General features: G+C 42.5%; 2 protein-coding genes across 3 annotated transcripts; one reads left to right on the forward strand and one right to left on the reverse strand.

Annotated features, from left to right (window-relative positions):
* The first annotated feature begins 250 nt into the window (after positions 1–250).
* On the forward strand, positions 251–12,466 carry LOC123033129. The gene is made up of 7 exons (XM_044449561.1): positions 251–353; positions 4,315–4,611; positions 6,202–6,312; positions 7,113–7,199; positions 8,465–8,530; positions 10,700–10,760; positions 11,917–12,466. Exons 1-6 carry the CDS (start codon positions 251–253, stop codon positions 10,753–10,755), a joined length of 720 nt encoding a protein of 239 aa, XP_044305496.1. The 3' UTR covers positions 10,756–10,760; positions 11,917–12,466.
* Positions 12,467–12,613: 147 nt separating this feature from the next.
* On the reverse strand, positions 12,614–21,817 carry POLG2 (DNA polymerase gamma 2, accessory subunit). 2 transcript variants are annotated; one of them, XR_006416575.1, is made up of 8 exons: positions 21,118–21,817; positions 19,986–20,106; positions 19,729–19,834; positions 17,228–17,398; positions 16,469–16,609; positions 16,074–16,159; positions 15,170–15,270; positions 12,614–12,813 (listed from the first exon to the last, which is right to left on the reverse strand). XR_006416575.1 is itself a non-coding variant. In XM_044449560.1 (8 exons), exons 1-8 carry the CDS (start codon positions 21,767–21,769, stop codon positions 12,648–12,650), a joined length of 1,539 nt encoding a protein of 512 aa, XP_044305495.1. In that variant the 5' UTR covers positions 21,770–21,817; the 3' UTR covers positions 12,614–12,647. The 2 variants fall into 2 exon arrangements, 1 of the variants encoding a protein (XP_044305495.1); XM_044449560.1 differs by having other exon boundaries at positions 16,079–16,159.
* Positions 21,818–22,859: the final 1,042 nt, after the last annotated feature.

A 22,859-nucleotide genomic window follows, 5' to 3' on the forward strand; every position in this document is an offset into this window, starting at 1 on the left:
CTGCATCTCTCATGAGGAGAAACTAGACAGAGCACTGACATACTACAAATTTTCTCCGCAAACATCTGCAACTTTCCTCCAGAGCAACTTCCTTACACTGGCATATTGCACAACACTTTCTTTAAAGCAAAACTTCTCTGATATAACCACAGCTCTGCAAACCAACTTCTGCATTCCTGTTTAAGATGTCTAAAGGTCCGGGCATGATGTTTCTTCTTTTAGCATTCGGTAAAAACTATTCTAATGATTTATGGTACATTTGTCCAGAATGTTGCCATCTGAATCAACTAATTTTCTCCTTTCAGTTCATTTATGTCTACAAATCACGGGATGTGATGCTGATGGTAAAAGAGGTATGTTTCTCCTTGTGTTTATACTTGTAAGATTAAAGCTAAATATTGTACTAGTGTATGCAATGGGTTCAATAGACCATAGTAAAGAGGCTTGATTTGAGTATATGCCCAAATATAATTCATATTGCTTGTGTTTCTATAAGTTACAAATATCTGTGCAGAAACAGTACCAGCAGTTAAATTTGATCTGAAACATGCATTGGGGCGTAAAGAAACCTAAACTGGCTACTTGGGGATTTCTCTTTGGATTGGGTTTTAAAATTTATCATTACATTTTTAAGTCATAGAAGATATTGGATGGGTTCTGTGGTTACATTTATATATCTGTGTCTCTAGTGCTAAGCTACTCTGAGTACATTGCAGATGAGCAAAATAGAAACAATTTTATTTATTTATAAACAATTATAAGATGGAGGAGGAGAATGATGTAAGCTGCCTTGAGCCCTTTGTAGGAAAAAGGCAGGATATAAATCGAAAAATAAATAAATAAATAATTATTATTCAATTATAACACTGCCTTGTTTTGATCATTGCTGTTGACTATGGTTTGTATCCAATATAAGTCCTATTTTGAGTAGACCTATAAAAATGAAACACTAATGAAATGAAGTCATCTTAATTTCAGTAGATCTACCCTAAGTAGATCTGACCTTGGATATAGTTTTTAGCAGCTCCTTTTTCATTACATATGGTCCTAAAACAGTTAATTTGATTTGGGAATTAAATATTTGGAACAGCAACAGAATGTGTGGGTACTCCCCTCTCCCTTCCCCCATCCCAGTCATCTGCTTTAAATCAAACCAGCAAACTGTCAGAGAATCTGCATGCAGGGGAATTTTCAGTATTTCTTCCTCCGCCTCCAAATTCCACACTTTCAAAGCTGCTTTGCGAAATTAAAAAGATTCGTTGACAAACACTTCAATATTTCTGCAGGGGGTCTTAAATTCACAAAGGAGACGAGAGAAATACCTGTGGCTCTTGGCCATGCTATCTCACCGTGGGCCCTCATGGTGAGAGCTGCCACCTGATAAGAAAATAAAAACCTACAAAAAGCCATGCGGGATCAGACCAAAGGTCATCCCGTCCAGCACTCCATACACAGCGACAGACCAGCTGCCCACAGGATCCCTCACGCAGGATGGGCGCCGGACCTCCGCCTGCCCAGCCCCTCGGCAGCTGGTGTACGCAGGCAGGCCACCTCTGCTGAAGGAAGCAGCACACGGCCGGCCAGGCTAGTGGCCACTAACAGCCTCCTCCTCCTCCATGAATCTGTCCAATCCCCTTTTTAAAGCCATCCAAATGGATGGTCATCACTACTTTCCAGGGCAGCGAATTCCATAGTTTGGCTATACATTGTGTGAAGAAGTGCTTCCTCACAGGAGCTGAGCACTGGGCTGCCAGTTCACTGAGCTGCCCACCACGCATTACTCGACCCTTGCTGGTATTGGGCAGCATTTCAACGAGCCGTTTGGAGGCTCACTCTCCCCGCTTGGAGAGATCTCTTGGAGCTCCTCACAACCCCTTTTGTGTTGCACCACCCTAAAAAGTTTCGTGTCACCAGCAAACTTGGGCATTTCACTACTTACTCCTAATTCCAGGTCATTTATCAATGGGTTGAAAAGCATTGGTCCTAATACAGAACCCCGTGGGACTCCACTGATGGCATCTTTCCATTGGGAAGAAGTGCTTCCTTTTCTCTGCCCTAAACCTCCCACCAGTCAGCTTCATGTGATGGCCCTGGGTTTGAGTGCCTCCCTCTCAACTTTTCCCACACCATACATTTTTTTTTAAAAACAGCCCCATCATGTATCCCCTTATTTGCCTTTTTTCTAAGCTGAACAGTCCCACTTGTAGCTGCTCCTCACCAGAAAGTTGATCCAGCTCCTGATCATTTTTGTTGCCCTCCTCTGTACTTTTTCCAGCTTTTACAGGTAGGCAACGAGAACTGAGCACAGTATTCAAGAAAGATCCCAGCAAAGATTTGTATAAGGGGAGTAAGATTTTCTGTTCCATTCCTAATTAAGCCCAGCATGGAGTTTCCCTTTTTCACAACAGCTGCACACTGGGCCAGCGCTTTCGTCAAGCTATTTACGGCTGCCCCAAGATCCCTTTCTTGCTCAGTCACTGCAGGCTCAGATCCCATCAGTGTATACATGATGCCCCATCATACATTACTCTACACTTGCTAGCATTGAGCTGCATTTGCCCATTCTGATACCCAGTCTCCCAGCTTGGAGAGTTCCCTTTGGGGCTCCTCATAATCTCCTTTGGTTCAAGATGCCAGCTGCTGGGAGCAGAAGGGTGGGGTGGGGGGTCTCTTGCACTTATGACCTGCTCGCTTGTGGGCTTCCACCTAGATGGCAGCTGCGGTAAGCACAATGCCGGACTCAGTCTGATCCTCGGTCTGATCCAGCAGGGCTTTCCTTAATTCTCCTAAAATCTTTCGAACCACCCCTTCCCATGTAAGGCTGTCCAAGGATGCATGGTTGGTAATAGACTTTGCAACAGGTCCAGCAGTCCTCTAGAGCAGGCAACTATCTCCCCCGCCCACCCTCTGAAGGAATGGGACTGAGTCTGATGATGCCTTGCTTCGACAGCACCCTCCCCCCCAAGCTTTCTTAGTACATGGTCAGACCCCTAAGCTACTGTACACCAGCACTCCTAGGGCAGAGGTAATGCTGACTGGCTCAGGGGCAGCTGGTACCCAGGGGACACGAGGGTTGCTCTTCTTTACTTCTTTTGCCTCTTGACAGCTGCCAAGAGAAGGCAGTGTGAAAAAGAAATCTCTGCATCCCTTCAGGGTCCATACCTGGGGCAGCTCCCTGCTGCTCTTTGACAACCCATCCCTTAAGGACATGGCCCAGGTGAAGCACACCCTCTCAGACCCTTGTGGAAGCCCAGCTAATGTAATATTTTGAGAATATACAAAAGGCATTGCACTTTTGTTTAAAGATGTGATAAACCACTGATAACACCTCCATGTGCCACTTGGGCTTGTCTCAGCTATTATTATGTTGCATTTATATCCCACCTTTTTTTCTTCTTGTGGGGAACCCACAGCAGCTTACAGAGCTCACAACAACCCTGTGAGAATAGGTCAGAATTATCTAAATATATGACAACTGCAGCAAGAATACAATTGCTTCTAAATGGAAAGCATCAGAACCCCCAACAAATGAATAATGGAAAAATAGGCTAGCAAAACATGCAGTGATGGCAAAGTTAACCAATTAGGTAAACAGAAGAGCACTAGAAGAGTTTAATGACAAATGCGATTTTTTTACACTCCATATGACTAATGGGATGTGAAGGGTTGTCTTTTTTTTTTAAGGGGAAAAAAGCTGTAGAGGACTTGAAGCAATTGGAAGATTTGTTGATCTGCAGATTAATACTTCTTTGCTGAACTCCCATATAGTGCTGAATGAACAAAGATAGATAAATTTGGGGGATTGAATGTATTGGTTGCATTTGTTTAAAATTCCCTTGGCAGCCTTGTTTATTCTAGCCTATTTTGTTTTGTATGTGCTTTTCTTTTTTCTGCATTTGTTTATGTTAAGAAAATAAAAAGTTATATTAAAACAACAACCCTGTGAGGTAGGTTAGGCTGAGAATGAGTGGGTGGTCCAATGTCACCCAGTGAGTGTCATGTTTAAGGGTGACTTGAACCCAGTCCAACCGTCTCACCAACTCCCTCTAGTGGTATGCCTTGGTGATGCAAAAAGCAATGGGGAGGGCAGACAAGATGTGTTCTCTGGGATACCCACCGGGGAGATGAAGGGAACGTGAAGTGCAGGGAGGATAACCCTCTCTGAATGTGATCATTTCTTGGGTGTGCTGTGGACTGTTTAATGAATAACCTACACAGAATAGCTTATTTGCAGGGCAGGCTATTGTGAAGCATGAACCCATCCAGCCTCTTGCAAGGAGACATTTGAACACTGACCTTCCCTCTTTGTTGCAGGAGTGCCTGAGGATACTTCTTGCTCAGAGCCTGAGAGGAATCCCCACATCTTCAGTCCCTCATCAGAAACCACCCTAGGTGCACATGTGACAATAGAGTGCAGCTCAAACAGTTGTCTGCCAATTAACTTTGTATTATTTTTAAATAAATCTACACATGCTGGAGGTATGAGCAAGACACACAAAAAAGTTATATTTAACCTCACTATCAACTCCATCAATGAACTGGGTGAATATAAATGCAAAACAAATACTACCAAAGGCAGATACAGTTCTGGTTTCAGCTTTACCTTAAGAGGTATGTATATTTTGCAGAAGTGAGAAACAGAGTTGTGATTTTAGGTATGCTCTTGAGAAGTGCTGATTGGAATTCCTCATTTAATATCAAACATTTGAGAGGGTGCCAGGTCAGGCACTGAAATCTGGCAAGAAAACAGAATCGTATCAAAGGAGATAATTGCATTTTAAAGGGAGTGCTCAACTTCACCAAGACAGACTTATTGACTTATTACATGTCTAACCTGCCCCATTAGCCATATGGCTCCCTGAGCAGGTTACAGCAATAAAATACAAAAAAGAATACAAAATAGAATAAAATACGGATGGAAAAATATAAAATAAAACAAAAATTACGAATAAAAATATTAAAACAAATATAAGATGCCCCTCATTAATGACATACCCTCAGTTAAAATTCTATTTAAACAAGTTAACAATTAAAATACCATTGAAATAAAAAAGTTTTTGCCTGGCACCTAAAAGACTGTAAAGAAGGTGCCTGGAAGACCTCTCTGGGGAGCTCATTCCAGAGTCAGGGTGCCACTGCAGAAAAGGCCCTACTTTGTGTTACCAACCCTCCTTCCTGAAGAGGGGATCCCTTCAGAAAGGCCTCAGATGCAGATCTAAGGTGCCAGGTGGGCTCATACAGGAAGAGGTGTGCCTTCTGAATGGATACCCTGGTCCCAAGCCGTTTAGGGCTTTAAACACCAGTGTTAACACCTAGAATTGGACCCAGACCTCAACTAGGAGCCAGTGAAGATATATGGTCATATCTGCCAGTTCTCATTAACCATATGGCTGCTCTGTTCTGAACCAATTGAAGTTTCAGGGCCGTCTTCAAGGGAAGCTCCATTTCGAGCACATTGTAATAATCTAGATGAGAGGTTACCAGTGTGTGGATAACTGTTGCCAGGCCCTGCCTGTCCAGATATGGCTGCAGCTGGTATATCAGCCTAAGTTGATAGAAGATGCTCCTGGCCACCGAATCTACCTGGAATTCCAGGGATAACTCAGGGTCCAGAACCATCCCCAAGCTGTGATACCTGTCCTTTAGGGGGAGTGCAACCCCATCCAGGACAGGCAAGACAGATGGACTCCCCACCAACAGTATCTCCATCTTATCTGGATTACGTTTCAGTTTATTAGCCCTCATCCAGTCCATATCAACCAGAACACACCCCAGAGCCCTCTGGAAACCATCTGGATCCATTAGCCTCTGGGGGCAGACCATTCTAATATGTTCCTCACCCTTGCAGAGGGGAAAAGGGGGCTGAAACCCTAAACATCAAAAGGAAGTGATCTGTCCATCACAAAGGGATTGATGTTAATCCCTTTACTGCCAGATCACCATATCCCTGTCCAGTTGAGAAAATCAGGTCTAGAGTGTGACCTTTAATATGCATTGGGCTGACAACATGCTGAAACAGCTCCATGGTTGTCATGGTGGCCATGAAATCCTGAGCTACTCCGGATAAAATGGCCTCAGCATGGGAGGTACCCCAGAACCAACAGATCAGATCCATGCAGGTTGCATTTTGCAAGAAATCAGGAGCTTGTGACTATTTTGTTTACCTAGCATTCATATAAATATATTCTCTCCCACTGACAGAACAGAAGAAAAATGTGGGAGTACCCATCGTGTTACTTTCACTTATGTTGCTGGTGTTGGTGATAATAGGTTTAGCAATTCTGCTGCTGATCCTTTTTCGGCGTAAAGCAAGTAAGTATGACCAATAAGGAGCTCCTTTTCTCAGAGGCATTTTGTGTCCTATGAATTCTAGAAAGCTTCCTGCTTGCCCCTCCAAAGATCAAGTCAGTATCTGTAGCCTGTTACTGGTAGGATCCATAGCTTGTTCCCCTTGCTGGATATGACAAAGAATTTTGCTGCTGACACGAGTGGTAAATAGTACTCTGGAAGAAGAATAGGCAATCACCACTTGAGTTATTTCTGCTAAGAAAAACACAACTCCACACCTGTCCTAGTACTGTCTCCTATATGGGCCCATAATCAGATTACCCAGTGAACTTGACTGGAGAATGGCCCTAAGATGAAAGTTCCAACCGGCCTGTCATTGATTTGAGGGTTGCTGCCAAAAATGCCCCCTTTTGCCTCGTCTTGCTATAAATAGGGAGTGGCACATTGGCACTGGCAACATGATAGCAAATGTTCCAGCTGTAAGGATAACTGAGTCTTTCAGGCAAGATAGGGACTACACGAGAAGGCAGTTTCGCTCTGCATGGCTCTTGTACCTTCTGTGTGCTCCCAATCGTTTTAATTCACTTCCAAAATGGCACAAATGGTTTCTTGGATTACTCCCTGTCCCTCAGCCTACTTTAATGAAGGATCTTAGTTTCTGTAGCTTAAGATATACAAGAGAGTGGTGTGAATAGAATTGAAATAAATGAATTAATGGCTCCTGCATTTGGAGCCCAAAGACACAGCTTTGTAACAGAGAACAAAACAGTATTTAACAGGAATGTATTTTTTCCCATCACTGGGATTTCATTTCTTTTTTACAGGGAAACTAAGGAAGGCCTGTGCATCTGCTCGTTCCATTACAGCAAATTACCCAGACTCAGAAAACTGTCCAACTTACGACGATACTGGTAACACCAGAGGAATTTACTCTTTAAAGATAAAGCATGCACATTTTAATATTGTTACAGCATCTGTGTGGGGGGAATTGTTCTGAGCTTTAAAAGGGTGCTGCGAGGAAATCAGTGACCGCTCCCAGCCTTATCCTGTCAGGAATATAGTTACAGGACTCTCCAATGTCTTTTGACATCTTCCTGCCCACACAGAGCATCAGGCATGAGTATGTTCAAAACTTGGTGAAAGCAGAGGTGATGCTCTCCTAGTTCTGTTTTCTGGCCGTAATGATGAGAATGACAAAGATACACATTCTAGTATCAAAAATTGAAATATTCAGGATGGCTAGACAGCCAACCCTTTCAGCCTGTGGAGAATTAACCCCTTCCCCTGCAGCAAAAGTGCTTGACTGCACTTTAAGGCTGTGGCAAAGATGAGCAGCTTTGGCAAACAGCATTCAGTAGCTGAGAAGAGAGAGCACAAGCTATCACTGCATTGCAATAAGATAAGGGAGGCGTGGCTCTAAGCTCATGTAGCATGAGGCATTTTGTACCCACCCCATATCAAAGGCTCCATGCCAATACATTGTGAGGGAAAGCTGTGCAAATACAACACATTGGTGGGAAAATCAACGGGATCAGGGTAAGAATGGCTTTCGTATTTGTAAAATGAGCAAACAATAAGGCTTAACAATAACAGTCCTTTTTTAAAGGGGTTTCAATTTATTATTTTATTTTTTCCATAGCACTAATTGCATATCACTTTTTGATTATATCACTCTGCAAAGGCATCATTAAAAATGGCCTCTGTGGTATATCTAGATGGAGAAAGTTAACCTGGGGAAAAAACACATCCATTCCTGCCCTGACATGTTACAGCCACAGTTAAAGAGTTCTGAACAAAAGTTTATAAATAGATTTTTGGCAGGAGGGGTTGGGGTAAGCACCTTGCTACTAGTGTTTTTAATTTATCTTTCAAAGTTTTTGTTGATGAAAACAATTTGCCAGTATTTCCCTGTGCTGTTCACTGTTCTCCCAATACAATGTCTTAAAGAAGCTAGGCTAATTCTGCTTGCTACTTGCAAATTCTGCTTGGTTGAAACTGTACAGGTTTTTTAAGAGTCTGAATTCTGACATAGCATATACAAATATATGCTAATCCATGTAAATTGGCAGGATCAATAGAGTTTGAAAAGTTTTATTTCCACTTATGGCGGCTTATGCAGACCAGAAATGCCACCTAACTTACTTTTTCATGCATTTTCCTCTTGCATGTCATTCAGCGTACAGAAAAAATGAAGAAATTGTGTATTTCAACGTTATGGCAAATATGGAAAACAACGGAAATGGTAAAGTCTGTCTTGTCTTCTATAAGTGGAACAAACCATTGTGTGCATACTGTGTTTGCTTGAGAAAAACAAATCTAGTGAAACAAACATATGGATATTTTGGTAGGTGGTATTACAACAAGGATACCAACAGTCAAAATCACACTACTGCTAATTTGACTGTTTCATCACTGGCTAAGAGAAACTTTCCCACAAGTATCTGTGAGTGCATGCACACACTTCTCTATTTCTATAGGATTTTCATTTCTGAAGGACACCCAATTAAGCCTGTACCCAGAAGCAGACAATCCTCAAACACCCTCTATTGCTAGCAGATGACCTAGTGATAGATTACTCGCAGTGAAGATAACTGGGAGATTAGCCATTTGATAACTGGGAGATTAGCTCCTTCATGGATCACTGCCTTGTCGTGGCAAAGGGGCTTGCGTAGCTCAATGAAACTATGAGCTATGCTGTGCAGGGCCACCCAAGACGGACAGGACATAGCAGAGAGCTCTGACAAAACATGATCCACTGGAGAAGGAAATGGCAACCCATTCCAGTATCTTTGCCATGAAAACCCCATGGACAGTACCAAAGGCAAAAAGATATGACGCCGGAAGATGAGCCCCATGCTACTGGGGAAGAGCAGAGGGCTAGTACTAGTAGCACCAGAAAGAATGAAGTGACTGGGTCAGAGCCAAAAGGACACTCAGTTGCCAATGTATCTGGTGGTGAAAGGAAAGTCCGATGCTGTAAAGATCTATACTCCATAGGAACCTGGAATGTAAGATCCATGAATCAAGGCAAGCTGGATGTAGTCAGACAAGAGATGACAAGACTGAACATCGACATCTTAGGAATCATTGAACTAAATGGACAGGAATGGGTGAAACCCTTCTGATATCTAAAATGAAGATAACACTGTATAGATCATTTTTTACTTTTATGCTGTGTATAAAAAACTATAGTGTGTTGCATTTATGAAATCAGTGAATGATTCTTTTATATAATCTCCATCTGTGAACGGCTTCCCGTGCCTGACTATTTCCTGAGTGGCCACAAAACTAGCATATGGAGTTGGATTTGCAGACTTAATCCACTTTTTGAGATGATTTTTGCTCAGATCAACCTTCTGTATCAGTTCCGAAATGGCTTTTTTTCCCTCTCATCTCCATCCGGATATTTTTCAGCAAAGGCTGTGCATTTATTCTGGAAATGTCTTGCAACATTCAACTTTTTGTTGTTTCCCAGTTTCTCACCACATATTAAGCATACTGGCAAACCAGTCTCGTCAGCAGTGAAAGCAAATGAATCTGCCCACATATCATTAAATGTTCTGTTTTCTTCTGAAACCGTTTTTTTCTTGGATTTATCCATGGTTGGCCTACCGGTGGTCAAAAAGCTCAATAAATCGTATGCCGGCAGGTGTCGCACATTGGCGGTTGTGATGCATATTTTGAGCAACAGGGAGCTGCAGCAGAGGGCTGAAAGAGCCACATGCAGCTCCAGAGCCATGGGTTGCTGACCCCTGGACTAGACTATAGGACTGTTTATATGAAAATTATACAACAAAAATTGAGCTTGGAGTGAAAAATTCACTTCATTATGTGGGATGAAGACGATAAATGAAAGTGGTTGAAGGAAACCTGCTTAAGATTGTACCCTTAGCCTCATGACTCCTCCTTAGCGGTACTTCCCAAGTCAAATGAGTAGATTCTAGGCTCAAGTCAAATAAGAAGAATCCATTTCTGGCTAAACAGAAAAGTTGAATGAAAACATAGACTGATAGACATACCATTCGCTCTAGATTTTGGAATTTTTATATGAATAATTTAAAAGTTTTCATGGCCAGTACCAATATAGCATACAATGGTTACTTTTAATAATAAAAGGACAATTTAAAAGCTGCAATTGAGAGCTCTCCATAACTGAGCTTGCAATGAATGAAGTTTGAAGTTTAGGATTTGGAAGGTTAAGGTCAAAAGAAGTTGAAAGGTACCTACCCAAAACAACAAAGTAGAGGAACCTATTTCTATGTCCCTATTCTGAATAGTTCTGTGACTTCATGTGCAGCAGTTCTTAAATGGCCCAAGGATCTTTCAACCAAGATCCAAAAGTTAATTTTAGAGTCCCATCCACAGCACTTTCTTTATACTTACCCACATTGCCTGTTTCTAATTGCTCTAGTCATCCAAAGTGAGGAATCTACAGTGACCTACGCTGAAGTTATCATCAGAAGATAAAAGAGGTAGGCTTTTCTTTTTGTTCTGTTCATGCCACTCTTCCTTTATAGAGCAAGGATGCCTGTAGCACTTGCTGCCACCAAAAGGTCAGGGAAGAAAATTGGCCACAAATTGTAACTGTTTATTAATTACAAATTTAACTTGATTCCTTCCTAGTAAGCCATTGAAGCAATTTATCACCAATTTCAGGTGGCAGGTGCCAGTTCTTCTTATGCTGCCAAAAGGCAGGTAGTAGCACAGCTCATGGGAGGTTCTGAGCAAGAACCTATTTAACCTATGGTTCTTAAGATGTTTTTGTCCCATAACTCCCATAAGCCCTCACCACTGCCAATGCCAACTAGGACTATGTTAGGATTACATGAGCAGAGCCAGCAGGAGCCAGGGGGTCAGACTAGATGGCCTGGGAGACCTTTTCTGTGTGTTTTTTCCCTAGGTTCTCCACCCCTACTGAACAGGAATCACAAAGGTTTACTTATTTGTGTTAACTGGATTGTACAAAGCTTGATCTAGCTATAGATCATGACTTAGCATTACATCAATGCTTGAACTAACTTGCTCTGAAGGAAAATATGGTTTATTATGACACTTAGGAACTGCCATTTCCTAAGCTTGTTTTACCCATGGTGGAAGGTAGAAGGAACAGCCATTTCCCTACTCCCATTACCTCCACTGGGCAAGACTTGACTTGCCGGTATTGAAGGCTGGTATAGTTCCAGGACATGTCAGGAAACAAAGAGGCCCAGGTTGCTGAGCTGCTTCTGACCTGCCCGCCCAATTTTAACCTCCTCATGCCCCATGCTATCCTATGGCCCCTGAGAGAGCATCTCAGATACCATAGGAGTATCTTTCAAATCAGTTTCCAATCCTGTGCAATATCTTGGAAAACAAACCCATGATATGGTACATAACAAATTCTAAACAAAACAAGTACTCTCATATCCTCTATGAATGCCGAGTCAGTAAAGACCTCTATTTTCTCAAAATTTCAGACAGCATGTCTTACAAATAAATTCCTGCAGTCGCTGCCTCAACATCCACCTAACTGTATCATGTAAACATAATTTAATGTGCAATAGGTCAATTATATTAGTTACTGTCCAATATTGTAGCTTTGAAATATTCATTTTAAAAGATCTTACCTCTGGTTTTGTGTCTCTACAGAACTCAGACCTGATACCTGTCCTCTCATCATAATACAATCAAAAACAAAGCAGCTTTTACCAGGAGTTCTAAACTACCTGTAACTAATTTGTCTCCAATCTGCTGTGTGATTTCAATAAAATCTGAATAGGACCAACAGAAATCAAAGCAACAAATAGCAATTTTACTAATTTCCCAATGGACTTACTTTTTTGCACAAACAGAATGCAAAACTAATTATACAGACGAGATTTCAGATTATGTCATTTATACATTTTTATTTTGCAAATGGACACAATTAATTTGGCAAAGTACAGTTTGGAATGCCTCACTTTCAGCTGATAGCAGTGTAACTGGACATAACCCACCCATAACCGACAAGCATGTGGTACAGAGAAAGACAAGATGCGTTGAGCAACAATACTTTAATCCTTTCTATCTAAAGATGCTAATATATTGTGACAGAGTAGTTCTTTTTTAGGTTAATGGCAATCTCTGAAGAGAAGCATAATTTGGCTTGCTTACTCCTGTTTACTTGAGATATGGTCCTATAACATCATGGTGAATGTGGGCTTCCATTTGCTGGGCTCATCTCCCTCTCTACCAGCTACTATCCTATCTCACGCTCCCAGTGAGTGCCCACAGCAAACAAAGAAGGGCATCAGAGCTCAGCCTTCCTGGCTTTCACTGTAAGGAGTAGGGAAGAACTATTCAGACAGAAGATTTAAAAAATTGTCTTTATTGACTTTATATCAGACATTTTTAGCTGCTGAAATATACTTTGTTAAAAAGTCCTTTAATCGAGATATGTGCATCATTTCTTTCATGCTGGTGTCCCTGCTTCTCAGCTGGATCACACCGTTCTCTAGCGTCGTGTCAGTGAACATGACTGTGAAAAGAACACTCATTTCATCATACCTGTAAACAAAGAACAAGTGTGAACCATATGCAGTAGCAGAACAAGTCTCTGTATTAGAAAGATATGCTTTAACAATCTGCTACATCAGAGGCGGAGAGACTTGCAGAATCTTCTTCAATTTTTACTAGGATGTCAAGATCCACCAACTGGAGCCTGCAGTCCAAGAATTCTGAGCTCAGGAATTTTCAGTCCCCAAGCACTTATATTATGCAGATGCAGTGGGACACTATTCTTGTTCAGTGATGTGCAGGACCTATACGAAGCTGCTGGGAAACATCACCTGGGTTCTGGACTGAGATGCTAGCCAGCTATACTTTGGCATAACACCTGATTCAGCTGGGGCTATAGAGGCTCTGGACTGATACTTCACTGCACCATGGGGCTGGATGAATGGCCGATAAATTGAGTTTGAATCCTGGCAAGACGTAAGCACTGTGTGTTGGTGAGTCAGAAGTCTGGGAAGCAGGACAGTTGCCTGTCTTGGATGGGTCTGCACATTTTCTTTAGGAACACGTGCATAGAGTGGCACAGCTCCTAAACTCACATTTGTCACTGGAGGCTCAGATGGAGCATGTTTCAGAGCTTTCATCCTTTCATGAGCTACAGCCATCCCTGGACCACAGTGGTGCAGGCTCCGGTAACCTCAACTCTAGATTACTGCAACATGCTTTCTGCAGGACTATCCCTGGACTTGGCCCCAAAACTACAGCCAGTACAGAACATGCCCATGAAGCTCATGGAGCCTCGTTTCAGCACAGGTCATACCTCTGGTGACTACACTGGCTGCCAGTAAGTCACTGGGTCATGGTTTTAGGTTTTGCTGTTAACAATATAAAGCTGCAGACAACTTGGGACCAGACTGATTTAGGGAGCACATTGCTGTTCATGTTTGCACCTAGTCTCTGTGGTGCTCAGATGGTGTAGATGCGATAATGAATGGCACATGATCCTGAGATTCACCACAGAATATTTAATGGGTCACTGGATCACTGGAATACACTTCTGATCAACATTCAACAGACACCCTCAGTTTTGTTCCTCAGGTGTATAGTTAAGATCTGCACTTCATGCTTTCCTTGAGGTATGACCCAGCCAGAACAGCTATAGTTTTATTGCATACCATAAATTATACTGACAGTTTATTGGAAAGTGTTCACACACACATGGTATATAAATAGATTTTGAATATCAGAACTGAATGCAGTTGCTTGTTCTTCAACATAAAACTCAATTCCTGGTTACCATCCCCTCAAGCTTTCTTCATTTCTGTAAGGTTTAGGGCACAGCAATAGTCAGTTTGTTATTAACTAATAAGAATCAGAAATTCTTGCCCCTCTACTACAAATCACTAGATCTACCTGTAGATCCAGACCTGCCCTCTACCCACCCCTGCACTAGAGAACAGTGCTGTACTTAAAAAAACCAAGAATATACTACTTTTCTAAGTTTCTTAATTTCCACAAATGTTTGCAATTATGAGATTAACTACCTCTTGTGAAAAGAGGATTTTTCATTTAGCCAACTATTATGTTGAGGTTGCTTCCAAAGATCTGTGTTGCTACAGTTAACCCTGTTAGTTTTACTCACAATGTCAACCTCTTATTGGAGCAATGGGCAATGTTATCCTATGGTTGCCAGACTGCATCTAGATGGCCATAGGATTTTTTTATTCAAAGTGTTTCAGAGTGCCATACTTAGCCGAAAGAGCACAAATCTAAGCACTTTGTGGAGTGAGAGACGTATGGAGGCACCTTTCACCTCCACAGGATCATCCTAGTTGTTTGTGCCCTAAGAGTACTGTATAAGTGCAATGTGCCATTTACCTCCAAGAACAGATGAATAGTAAATTGCCATTTCTTTCCTAGCCATAATTTACTATCCTGTTCTCCCCCCATTATGCTATCCTTGTTCCTTTAAGAACAGGACAAAGTGCACACATGCATATAGCCAAGGTATTATTGTGTGTGCCGTTTCCCATCTAAGAACAGCAGCACAGGATTATACCAGTTGGTGGACTAGGCACAGCAGCCATAAAATGGTTAGGACAGCTGCCCATAGCTGAGAAAGTGTGTGGAAATCCATGACAGTTTTATTGACAACTGATGCTAAAGTAATCTTAAGGTAGGACTTTAGGTGAAAGCAATCCTGATCATTTTCAGAGGGCAAGTGAAACCTGAATAACTGTAAGAAACACAATTCAAACGCACTTTGACAAGATAATTACTGCAGTAATTACATTGGCATCTTTAAAAGATAATCAAGTGAAAATGTACTATTTGACCTGACAGAAAGCTCCAGGTTTTTAATACCTGGTTTCTAAATGAGTTTTATATCATAGCACAGTTTCTTTCTTACTTTGCATACAACTCCTCCATTGATGACTGCATGGTGTCAAGATATCCAGGCCAAACAGAAATTCCATTTTCTAACAACTCCTTGTACAATTCCTGGCACACCTTTGAAAGAAAAATATGGTCACCTGCTTGAAGCATTAAAAATGGAAACAAATCTTTAATGAGTGGGTTTTTGTTTGACATTAATGACATAAAGACATTTAAGACACTTTCTGGAAGCAGAGAAATTCCATTCATGATTTGTTGCTATGTGTGCAAATTCTATGGTTGCAGTCCCAAGAAAGAGAAATACAGCACACCCACTGTGGGGCTCCCAATTTTCTGCCCATGTAGCAAGATGAGAGAGCAAAATAAATAATACATAATAAATATATGGAGTAAGAATGAAGTGGGGACACTCGGTCCAAGCATCCACTTTTCCCCTCCTCCACTGGGTAGTGTGAAGGGTTTACATCTGTCATCTTTTCTTTTTGGGAGGTATGTGCTCTCTCTATTCAAGAACTCCCTTTCTCCTGTGTGACTAATAAGTGATGGAAACGTTTCTTAGTGCAAAAGTAAAACCTTTCTAGAGATGACCTGGTTGTAAAAGAGACACTCATATGCAGCAAGCTGCTGTCAAAAGAGGAAGGTAGAAGAAAACTTGTTTCCAAGCAAGTTGCCTTCTCTGGATTAGAAGGCAATATGTGAAACTAGATTCAGCCTATTGCAATGAAATTATTGGAAACATTCTAGAGCACAAATGGTAGATTCTGATGTACTGTTACACAGAAGAAGAGTTTTTGTCTGCCATTACAACTAGAACAAAAGGATCAGATGCAGTGTTTGAGCCAAATGAAACGAAAGTTTTGTTGACTCCATTTAAACAACTGCATGAGGAATAAAAGTAAAAGCTCTTTCTTCCATACCTCACCTGTCTCAACTCTGTTGTGGGGCCCTTTCCCAGATCCAAAGATACTTTGAATGGTGTCAAGCATGGGTGAAGCTTAAGTACCTGAATGCAACATTGCAAAAAAGAAAAAAAAAACCCAAGAGGAAAATCAGTAACAATTATTTCAGAACTAGAAAAACAAGACAGTATTCAAACTTCATGTATATTTTTAAACACATATAAATGGAAGCCTAAGGCAAGGACTTGGCATTACCAATGAAATCTTCAAGAAAGATACATTGCTAGACACAAACCTATGGAGAACTCGTGTATTCTTAAATGCATTGATTTTCAGCTCTGTGTAGCAACGTGGTCACTGTGTTTTAGTAGCAGGTAGTCTCAGTGTTTTAATTATTCAAAGAGGAAGATCACCTTTCTCTGAAAAACTTTCTTCCTTGCTGAGGCATTTTCAGCCAACTGCATGCCATCACAGAGATAGGCTAACACTCCACTGTCCAGATCGCTACTCACAGACAGGATATGAGGAACAACATTTTTCCTCCCATCTCGACCCTGAAAAAGAAATATCAAGATGCACACTCAGGTACTTCAAAAAAAATGCAGCACTTCTATTTCAGCATCATGCCATGAAGACACAATTTAAAGTGGTCTCAGAAAATAAAGATGGAGAACATAAGTTCAAAATGTTTCTAGAGAAGCTTGAGTGTATGAGAAGCACAGCCTATATATTTCATCTGTTCCTTTCCAAAGAGGCTCTGTACTTAATTGCCCCTCACCCCCACCTGCTTTACTGCTGTGACAGTGCCACCCAGTGACTATGACTAGAGAATGGGCATGAATTTCAGCTCCCAGAACAGAGGAGCAACATAAAAACAAACCCTTAGTATTCAGTTTAGAATGGGCTGGAGACAATACACATCTGCAAAATGGAAAGGTGGAATTGATTTTCCTTCTCCCTACAACACCCGCCAAGTCTGTTCTAGTGGAATGAAGAACTCTCCAGAACAGCTTTGGAGGGCTGGAGGTGGGAAGAAAGGCAAAAAAGCCCAGCAAGAGTGATGTCTAACTTAACCCATTGCCTCTATTTTGGAAACAGTCTTGTTTATTCCATCAGAGCTGTCTGGTTCTGGAACTCTGATTCAGTTAAATGAACTCTTTATTAAAACTCACATGCAAGCTAGATTCATTTCCTGGATACATCTGTAGCAGTTCATTATCTCCTAGCATCCACAAAGTTTCGATTATTTCCTTTCCCCAAGGAAAGCTGTAATACAAATTGATTCTTCTTCTTCCTTCTTCATGATAATCCCCACTGCTGAAGTTGGATGGGCTTATTGCAAACTACAGAAAGGTGATATAAAGATGTGAGTGTACAGATTATGCCCATTCCAGTCTCATCATTAGCATGGTATGTGCATTATGAATCGTATTCTCTATGGCACAAATGGACTACAGCTCCCATCATCACTCACTATTGACTGTGCTGGCTACGAATCATAGGACCTGCCCTATGAAGCTGAAAATTGACTGCCTTTTTAGTTTGAAAGATTCATTGTCACGCTGGAAGAAATACAGGCAGGCCTATCTGTGCTTTTATTGCGTTTCAAGGGCTAACTAAAGGTGTTATTGTGTCCTTACATTTAACATGAACTTTTTTAAAAATGCAAACAGCTGCAACTTGGAAATAATTATTAGGCTCCCAGCAGACAGGAGGGGATGTTTAACTCATTCCTTTCCTGCTGCAATCTTGCTGAAAACTGCTTATTTGATACTGCTGCTTCAGTACTGGAACACACATTAACCTGCAATTTCAGATTAAGGTCCTAATGCTATCTAATGTCAAGGAATGGTTCAGAAGCATGACATATTGACTAATTCTGGCAATCTAAGCCTACCTGGCTGAAATATAGAAACGTCGTAACATAGGAAGTCGGAAGGGACCTCCTTGGCCATCAAGACTGACTCCCAGCACAAGTCAGCTTTGTTCATCTAATGTCCAACATGTGGCTGTCCAATCTTTCTTTGAATGCCCTCACTGATTGGCCCTCGACCACCTCCTGTAGAAGCCCATTCCATATTCCAGGAAGTACTTCCAGGCATCCAACCTAAAGCCCAGTTCCTTTAGCTTGGCCCCGCTGTACTGTGTTCTTCCCTCCACCACAGGGAAGACCAGGTCACAACCCTCTACTTTGTGGCACCCCTTCACATACCCGTAAGTCACTCTACAATCCCCCAGAGTCGCCTCTTCTCCAAGTTGAAAAGTCCCCTTCATCTCATCTCCTATGGCTTCCCCTCCAATCCAGCCACCATAAATGTGACCCTGTGCTGAAATGATTCCAAATTTGCTATGTCCTTCTTCTCTTATAATGTGAAGCCCAGAACTGGACACAGTGTGGGCATACCAGAGTCCTATAGAGCAGTATCAGCATACCTCTTGATTTGGAAGCCGCACCTCTGGCTAAGTGTCCAAGGCTTCACCCTCTTAACCATCATGTCACACTGCTGGCTTATGTTTAGCCTGCTGTCAACAGTTACCCCAACGTACCTTTCACAAGTGCCACTCTCTAGCCCATTGTCCTCCATTCTGTACCTATGCCACCTATTCCTGACTTGGCACTTATCTGTACTGAACACCATCCTGTTATCCTCTGCCCACTTCCACAGTCTGTCCAGATCCTTTTGGATCTGGAGTGCCTAGCTTCTCCCACTTTGGTACTGTCTGCAAATTTGGTCAGCAGACTGGTTACCCCCTCTCTAGGTCTGATACAAAGGCTGAACAGAATCAGTCCCAGAACTGAGCCCTGAGGGACTCTGCTCTCACCAGCTGCCATACAGAGTCCTTTGGAGTAATGTGGAATACAAGTTAAATATTATTTTAAAAGTAGGTACCCATAAACACAGGACACTTACTTCAGAGAAAACATGCTTAGAGATTTACAGTAATGCAGGCCTATACCTCAATTTTTTCTCAAGTCAAACTAGGAATGTGGAAACCAAGAGACCTCACTGAGGAAGTACTACAATTCTGGTAAATCATGTACAGATTGAAAGAAAAACAATGTAGCAAGATGGAACATAAAGTGAAAACCAGAGGTTGCATTCAATGTTTGTCTTCCTTAGAGTAGATCTACTGAAATGAACATGACTTAGATCAGATGCAACCTATTCTATACAACCTTGTGGTAATAGAATACAAGCACTCTGTCTCTTTACTGAAACAGGATTTGCTTAGAAACCTTGCAAACAATTCCGCAGAAGTCACTAGTGCACAATGATTTTTACTAAGCCACTTGTTCATACATGGTATTGATCTTCTGTGGTACAATAACAGAAAACACATCCTTCAGTTCTTTCCCAAGTTACAAAAGCCTGAAATTGCTACAAGGGCAAAACTATTCGCCAATTTGAACTGTCTTCTTGACATTGTTTCTTTTAAAATTAATCACATTCTTGGTAACTAAAATACTGCTTAATTGCTAAATTCATATTTACTTACCATCAAATTAATGTTTGGGGCAATAGCCTATGTATGTTTTTCCCAAAAATGCTAACTTAGCTTCCCCACCCCCACAGTAGCAATGTAAGGGGCATAAATAGATGCTGCAAAAGACAATCCAACATCTTTATACATTACGAAAATATAATGTATGTATAATAATCACAATAAATACCTTTCTCCACCACTGTAGCCGATGGCGTAGCCAATAGTCAAGCCATTGTCCAGCAGTTCTGGCAGCGCTGTACCATACTAAGGAGGCCAATGTCTTTTCACCTGTGCTTTAAAGAGTAGCAAGAGGACAGTAACTTAACATTTAAAACAGAAGAAAATGCAAGTGATAATTTTTCTTCCAGAATGGACTAAGCACAGAGAGATTAGCACTTGCTGACAAATACTGTACAAAGAATGTAGGAACCTATATTACTGTACCTTATGTAATTCTCCTTTTCATTTTTTGTTACTGAATGGAAACATACTCCTATCTGAGCGATCCCAAATGGCAATCTCTTGTTAACCAATTCCAGGCATTCAACATAATGTTCCAAGGCACCTATCAAAAAATAAATTTTGGTTTTAGTATTCATGCAAGTCTTATTGTTATTGTAGATCAACCCAGTTAAAAAAGGAGAAAATATATACACAGGGCAAGGATAAAATAACTACAGGTTTTACTTTTCAGTACACTTATGACTACAGCTTTTTAGTTATCGCTATCCTATACAGCAAGGTCCTCTCCTGGATGTTATTTGATAGGTTTGAAAAATCTGTTGTGCTTGCATTTTCAGAGATCAGTTAGAAATCACATACCTTTACGCCTTCTTCATACAGAAAATTCCAAAAAGCCAGAAGTGAGTGATAACATAGCCATATAACTGTGTTCAGAAGGACTGCTAGATTTGTAAAACTACATGTTCTAGCAACTGTTGCACTAAGTTTAAGATGAGCAAAAGGTACTTCAAGCCAAAAAGTCATTTGTTACAGTTGTAACTTTTTTTTCTCTACACCAGTTCAGCACAGCCAACAATCCTAATAGCTAGTCATGCTATTCTAGCATGGCATCCTGAAAAAAACTGCAGCATTTAAGCCAAAAATTCAGAGGTTATCTAAAGAAGGGTGGACAGATTTCAGGCTTGTGAGAAATATTTTCTCCTTTTTAATTATTCACCAACATCTACAAGCTAGTGCAAAGGACATATACAAATGGTTTGAATTCAAGACTTACTACTGAGTACCAGAAAGGATTTGTAGTAGTTCCGGGGGGAAAAATCCACATCTGGTCACTCCACGCTCCTTTTTATTTCAACCACATAATTTAGGGTGATGGACAGGGTGTGCATGGGACACGCCATTTTCTACTTGCTGTTAAATACCTAGCTAACTTACAGCAAATCACCTACCTGATCCAAAATATATGCTTGCTCTAACAATAAAATCTAACACAGATTTCTTTCATAACCTCTATTAAGATACAGACTCGCAACAAGTCCCTTCTCCCGCCCCAGATTTAAAGCACAAACAACCCAGCCACGTGCGTCTGTTTAACCGGAACGAGAAAACCTACCGTGCAGAAGACTGTCCCGAAGCACCCCAGTCTTCTGCAGGAACGCGGGCGCCTGCTGCCCGCTCAACTCGCCGCCCTCCAGGGCTTCGCGGAGGGCTCGCGGGTGCACCACGCGGAGGGCATCGCCCGGAGGCGCGCCGCCCGCGTGTGCAGGGCGATGCAGCGGGGCTTCCACTCCCAGCACCTGCTCCCTGAACAGGACCACGGACTCCCACCACTGCGCGGCCAGGTTCTTCCGCAAGCTCGCCCCGAGAGGCCCGAAGCCCGGCTGGGCTCCCTCCCGGAAGGCGTCCCAGCTGAGCCGCTGCCCCCCCTCCGCCGGTGCCCTGAGGAAATGCCTTCTCTGACAGATATCCAGGAGGGTTTCAGGAACCCCGCAGGGCTGCTCTCCAACGCCGCAACTACTGCCACCGCTGCTGGGAGAAGCCGCGTAATGACGCCGCTGGGCGACCAAGGAAGCGGCGGCAGCGCCAGGAAGCCTCGCCGGCACGCCCGGGTCTCCGGCGGGGCCGTGGCTGTGCAGTCGGCGCACTCCATCCGGCGGCGTCTGCTCCACTAGCCGCCCCCTCCGTGCAGGTTTTTGCTGTCTGGAGAGCCCAAGGTTCCTCCCGCACAGCGAACACCCGGAGCCACGCGTCCCGCTGGCGGCCATGCAGAGCAAAGAGAAAAGGCCGCTCACGCGACACGGAGAGCCGCCCGGCGGCATCTCGCTTATCGAAATCGGCGCTCTCCGAAAGGGAGGCGGGCTGAACTGCGCCTGCGCCGCATTTGACGAGCGCGAGGGACGTAGAGCGGACACGCCCCCCGCGCGCCGTTTCGCACAGGCCGAGCCGCAGACTTGGTTTCCGGTTTGGATGGCTCTTTATGGGCACTGGGAACGGCCTATAGGACTAAGCGGGAAGAGCCTCTCCACGCGAGGTTTCGGGGCAGAAAGTCTTTTCGCCCCGCCCCCGAGAAGGGGTGGGATCTCTTTGGCCGCGTCTTCTTTCGTGCGGCTGGTAGCGCGCGATCGTATGTTCATGCACAAGAAAGTCCTGGAACGCCATTGATACCGGCTGGGGAATGCTGGAAGTTGTAGGATTTTTTTCTGTCTGATTGGCTGGTTATAGTGAGAGCCTAGGCGTGTCTGTTCAGAAACATGATCCACTTTGTTCCGTGGGGTTTACTCTTGATTAGTGCTTGCAATTTACAGCTTTAACGTTTTGGAAAATTTCAAAAACACGGGTCTACCGAATAATTGTTAATTGAAAGGCCAGTGCTAAAAAAAAAAAAAAAACAACGGGACCGAGCCTAATCTGTCTTGAGAAATAGTGAGGGCAATTTAAAATGCTTATTGTAACCTGAGAGGTGTCTTTTGACCAGAGATACCTCTGCATCACACCCTGCAGCGTTGTCGTCAAATCTCCCTCACAGACAATACAATCACAACAACCTCAACTTACAATGTGGAGTTCTTCCACTATCACCTTAATGTTTAAAAATTGCTTCTAATTGGGTGACAAGGCCAGCCACAGACTCTCAGCCCGACCTACCTCACTGGGATATTGTGCAGATAAAATGGAAAAGATAACCTTGTAAGCCACCTTGGGTTCCTTGCAAGAGGAAGCAGGATGGTATATAAATGTTTTTGTGGTAATTCTCATAATCAAAAACCTATATATTTCAATCTTGCCGCCTGCAATACAGAATGGTTTATCTGTCCAGTATTATTACTGACAGTTAAAACACTTAAAAAGATTTGG

Source organism: Varanus komodoensis, unplaced genomic scaffold (assembly GCF_004798865.1).
Source record: "Varanus komodoensis strain SLA01 unplaced genomic scaffold, ASM479886v1 scaffold59_1, whole genome shotgun sequence".
Taxonomy (NCBI): Eukaryota; Metazoa; Chordata; class Lepidosauria; order Squamata; family Varanidae; genus Varanus; species Varanus komodoensis.

What these genes read in the sequence shown, in the direction of transcription:
- LOC123033129 (XM_044449561.1), top strand. Translation starts at nt 251, where the DNA reads ATGGTACATTTGTCCAGAATGTTGCCATCTGAATCAACTAATTTTCTC. An exon ending in CCTTTTTCGGCGTAAAGCAA is followed by an intron (nt 6,313 to 7,112) that starts GTAAGTATGACC and finishes TCTTTTTTACAG; the next exon opens with GGAAACTAAGGAAGGCCTGT. An exon ending in TCCAACTTACGACGATACTG is followed by an intron (nt 7,200 to 8,464) that starts GTAACACCAGAG and finishes CATGTCATTCAG; the next exon opens with CGTACAGAAAAAATGAAGAA.
- POLG2 (XM_044449560.1), bottom strand. Translation starts at nt 21,769, where the DNA reads ATGGCCGCCAGCGGGACGCGTGGCTCCGGGTGTTCGCTGTGCGGGAGG. An exon ending in TCGGGACAGTCTTCTGCACG is followed by an intron (nt 20,107 to 21,117) that starts GTAGGTTTTCTC and finishes ATTTTTTGATAG; the next exon opens with GTGCCTTGGAACATTATGTT. An exon ending in GGCTACAGTGGTGGAGAAAG is followed by an intron (nt 17,399 to 19,728) that starts GTATTTATTGTG and finishes ACCTTTCTGTAG; the next exon opens with TTTGCAATAAGCCCATCCAA.